Source organism: Microtus ochrogaster, linkage group LG1, assembly GCF_000317375.1.
Source record: "Microtus ochrogaster isolate Prairie Vole_2 linkage group LG1, MicOch1.0, whole genome shotgun sequence".
NCBI classification, from domain to species: Eukaryota; Metazoa; Chordata; class Mammalia; order Rodentia; family Cricetidae; genus Microtus; species Microtus ochrogaster.
The window spans coordinates 57,657,382-57,661,769 of NC_022027.1; the positions used below are offsets into that span (position 1 = coordinate 57,657,382).

Consider the following 4,388-nt stretch of genomic DNA (forward strand, 5'->3'; position numbering starts at 1 on the left):
ACCCCTTTATATGGTCACACTGCATTCTGTCCTATAAGGGACCTGTCGTTAGCCTTTATATCGGGACCATATACCCCTTTATATGGTCATACTGCCCCACGTGTCATACACAGTGTCAACACTGCATTAAAATGATCATAATAAATGGGGATTTTTATAGTACACAAAGTGTTGTATGACAGCGTGATACAGGAAATCCATTTTTAAAACAGGTATACTGCTGTTGCTATTTTATTTAAAATTCATTGTCTGTGCATCATGTATGTGAAGAAGGCGTTGAATCCCCAAAACCGGAGTTACAGTTGTGAACCTCCATGTGGGTGCTGGGAAATCAAACCTGTTTTGTTTTGTTGTTTTGTTTGTTTTAAACAGGATCTCAATATGTAGCTTGGGCCTGGAACGCACTATGTAGATCAGGCTGGCCTCAAACTCACAGACTGTCTGCCTCTGTCTTTACCTCCTGACTGCTGGAATTAAAATATTCCACCATTAATCTTAAAGTATATAAATACACCATTTATAAAATATTTTGAAAATACCATGTATTAGGAATATATATTAAAGAAGATGAAATTATTAGACATAGTCTTATAACTTGTATCCTTTATATACTTAAGTGTTAAGATACTTAGTTCATAACAGTGTTTAATATTACTGCTACTACTTGATATTACTAAGCATTACTGTGTGCCAAATCCTTCATGTCTATTTTTTTTACACATATATAATTTCTAGGATAACCTTGTGATGTGTAGGAACCACTTTCTGCTTCACACACAATGAAGTTGTCAGAGTGTTAATTGTTCAAACAGCAGAACTTGTGAGCCACAGACACCACTGTATGCTGACATTGCCCATCTTATACACGTCAACCTGCAAGTTCTTTTTAAGTCCATTTATTTGCAATAGAACATGCTGAATTGCAGTTAGCATTTTGAACTTAGGAAATTTCCGATACTCAGGTCTTAGACTGTCACAATGGTTTTTCATTTAACTGTGCAAAGTGGATTAGTGATTTTCTTGGCATGTTACAAGGGCATAGCTCTGGTCTTGCAGTCGGGTGATCCTTGGACCATATAAGCAAGTTTTCCCCCAAACTTCATCAGGACAGTACATTCTAGCATATGCCTGTTGGCCTAACTGGCTGTTCCTTAAAGGCACACGGGTAGAAGTAGACATGCCTTTTGTTTGTTTAAAGTAGTCACAGCTTGTCTAGCTGTACTGGCACATTCAGGCATTCTCTAATTAGATACATCTTTTAAATGGAAAAATATGTACTTGAATTTTTTTAGATAGTACAAATGAATCTAACATGTTTTGCTTTTTTTTTTAGGGGCATTATTGAAGCTCGTTTTGTTTATGTATTTGTCCTTGGCATTCTGTTCACGGGTACCAAAGGTTTACTGAAAGCACAAGTCATTGCAACAGACTTCAAAACCAGGACTATAGGTTTGTGGGAGATACATAGTGGACTAGTTCTTCTGGCAGCTTTGCTCTTGAGACCACATAATCTTCCAGTGTTAGCATTTAGCCTCTTGATTCAGACTATAATGACTGAGTTCATCTGGAAACACCTGAGACATGATGCAGCCAAGATCACTGTAATGCATTATTGGTTTGGTCAAGCATTCTTCTATTTTCAGGTAGGTTTTTGTTATTATCGTGGATAGAGGGCTAGTAACTTTTTATGTCACGTATCTTTAGTTTTTCTTTTTGAAAATGTAAGATGGAAAGTTGTATCTGTTCAGTGAAAGAACTGAAAATGTATGGAAAATATATTTAAATCTTATGTGGATTTTATTAGATAGAGTACAGTTTGTCATTTAAAAAAGGGCATGCTTGACCAGGTGTACTGGTGCATGCCTTTAATTCTAGCATTGGGGAGGCAGAGGCAGGGAGATCTGTGAGTTGGAGGCCAGCTAGAAGTACAGAGTGAGACCTGTCTCAAAAAAACCGAAAAAGACATGCCCTATGTAGATGCATCTAGATATCTATAAGACAATGGGTTGTTGCTTTGCAGGGAGGATTAGGTAGGAATTGATTTATTACAAATGGTAAAGAAAATACATTAAGTCTTTTGTGTGTTCTGTTTGGGGAATGTGCAAAGGTTCTTCCTGTACCTTTGTCCCTGGTCTCAAGGCTGTCCACGCTGGGAACCACGGAGTGTCTCCACAGTTAGTCCTCTAAGGCCTCGAGGATCACAGGACTTCTTCCTTGTATTTAAAAATCCATCATCAGAAACCCAAACCTGTTTTGTTGTGTAGAAAGGTATTTGGGCAGATAGTGGGCCTTAGAAGGCAACCCCAGGGAGGTGTTTATCACCTTAGATTCCTTCACAGCTCTGCTTTACCTCCTCTGTGTACACTGACTGCTTCTCTTTGTCTGTCTTGTCCTGATAGGTCCATCTCCTCCCTGTGTTCCATTTTGCTCTTGGCTTCATATGTCTCCAGCCTTACCCGTGAATCAGGTCTAGGCTGTATGGTTTGTCCTTTGTCCTCTTGTCAAAGGCCAAGAGTGTTTGGGTTCAGTTACAGGAATCTATAATTCCTTAAGTACTATGACCAGCCCAAGACCAGCTCTGGGCTGTTTGCTGTGGTGATCTGGCCCTCCTGACTCTACTCTGGTCTCCCAGCAGAACTCGCCTCTAATAGACTCAAGACCAGTGAATAGCTTGGGCACACAGATATAATTGGTAGGATATAGGGAGTCATCAGCCTGTGCACTCTGTGGCCTTTCAGCAGGGTTGGGCTATAGCTAACCTTTTGGCTGCTGTAGAAAAGTGGGTATTCAGTGAGCAACTACCAGTATGGCAGTATCCAGGATGTGTCCTGTGGGCCTCTGAGGACCACATGCACCATCCTTGAGCAGAGGTCCTGAAGGAAAGGTCCATGCACTTGTCCTGAGAGCAGTTGATATGTCTGGAGGAAGGTGTGAGATTTCTGTAATCAGTCAAATTGAAGCATGCAAAATTCTTCAAAAGATTCATCTGTATAGGTTATTTTCTACCCCTTCTCGGGTCTGGAGAGCCAGCCCAGTGATGACTGTCTGTGATCAGTGCCCTTGCTCCTCTGGCCATGTATCCATGCTCACATGTGGAAAGAGCAACCTTGTTCTTCTGTGTTCCAGGGTAACTCAAACAACATTGCCACCATTGACATTTCAGCAGGCTTTGTGGGCTTAGACACCTACATGGAAATTCCAGCCACATTCCTCACGGTGTTTGGGACCTACGTGGGGCCTGTGCTTTGGGCCAGCCACCTTGTGCACTTCCTGAGCTCAGAAACAAACAAGTAAGGCACTTACTCTGTCTCTCAGAACAAATGTGATTGCAGATTGTCGGGTTTTAAGAATAATAACATTGTTTTATTTACAAGGCACTTGAGCTCAAAAAGTTAGAGGATCTTTTTTATTGATTTTCTTTTCCTTACATAAGAAATGTAGTTCATGGATCAAAGGCCTCAGTCAGGTCTGAAGGACTCTATTGATGGGGGTCTCAGTTTTTCTGTTCAAACCACACAAGAAGAAAAATACCATAAAGAAAGCCATGTAGCAAGACCAGACGAGGAGCAAAGCCGGATACCACTGGCAAAGGCAAGAAAAGTGCAGTCTGGAGATCACTGAGGTCAGCAGGAGGAGATGTCCATGGCAGGAGACACTCTTGTAACCACAGCCAGGAAACGGGAATGGGCCGGAGATTCTACACTCAGCTCTGAGCCACTTCCATTCTGAGGGCAAGGAGACAAAGACATGGACTCTTGTTCTCCAAAAAACCCTTTTGGTGATCCAGAAGGAATACGCTAGGCATAGTTGCTGGCTGTACAGGTTCTGAGTCAGTCACCATCTGCCTGAGCCAGTCTAGGCTCTTGTGCCCTCCAGCAGCGTGGAGGCCCTTCCCAGGATCCAGCTTGCTCCGGTTGGGGTATATTTAGCTCTCCGGGCTCATCCAGCGTGCTCCAGCCTGCCCCTGCCCATTTTCTCTACAGTGTCCTCCTATTTCATTTTTGTTTCAGTTGTTGGTTTGTGTGTTGTTCCTCTCTGAAAAAAGGCTTCACCAGAGGCTGAGAGTTGTCTAGAGGTTCACACCCACTGCTAGTAACCATATGTTCTTGGATCCAGGTGTGCGTATGTATTCTCAATGTGCCTGAATCATAGAAAACTAGCCTCTTTCTGTGACGTGGACCAGCCTCTCACACACTGAATGGCGTGGTTCTACCAGCCAGAACCTCTTGTGTTTACTGTGATTGGAGGTCCCAGTCTTTTCATGCCCCGTATCCCAGGCTTAGAGGTGGAGTTGAGGCTTTCATGTTTCCATTCCCCTTCCTGGTTGTGATTAGAAAAATGGCTCTTGTGTGGCTGTCGGGGTGACTCCTCTCGGGGTGTCTCCTCTC

The 4,388-nt window shown here is 42.7% G+C and overlaps 1 protein-coding gene across 6 annotated transcripts in view; it reads left to right on the plus strand.

Annotated features, from left to right (window-relative positions):
* Pigg (phosphatidylinositol glycan anchor biosynthesis class G) overlaps positions 1-4,388 on the plus strand; it is a 49,146-nt gene that overhangs the window by 23,554 nt on the left and 21,204 nt on the right. For 4 of the 6 annotated variants that reach the window (XR_003378056.1, XM_026785062.1, XM_005359662.3 and 1 more), the window contains exons 11-12: positions 1,334-1,643; positions 3,127-3,290. The exons of 1 other annotated variant lie outside the window; for it this stretch is intronic. Coding sequence is in view for 4 of the 5 variants with exons in the window: in XM_026785062.1 (XP_026640863.1) it covers positions 1,334-1,643; positions 3,127-3,290 (474 nt within the window). In the remaining variant the exon portion in view is untranslated. Of the gene's footprint in view, positions 1-1,333; positions 1,644-3,126; positions 3,291-4,388 lie in introns of those variants that run through there. One more of the 6 variants, XM_026785065.1, reaches the window with a different exon arrangement.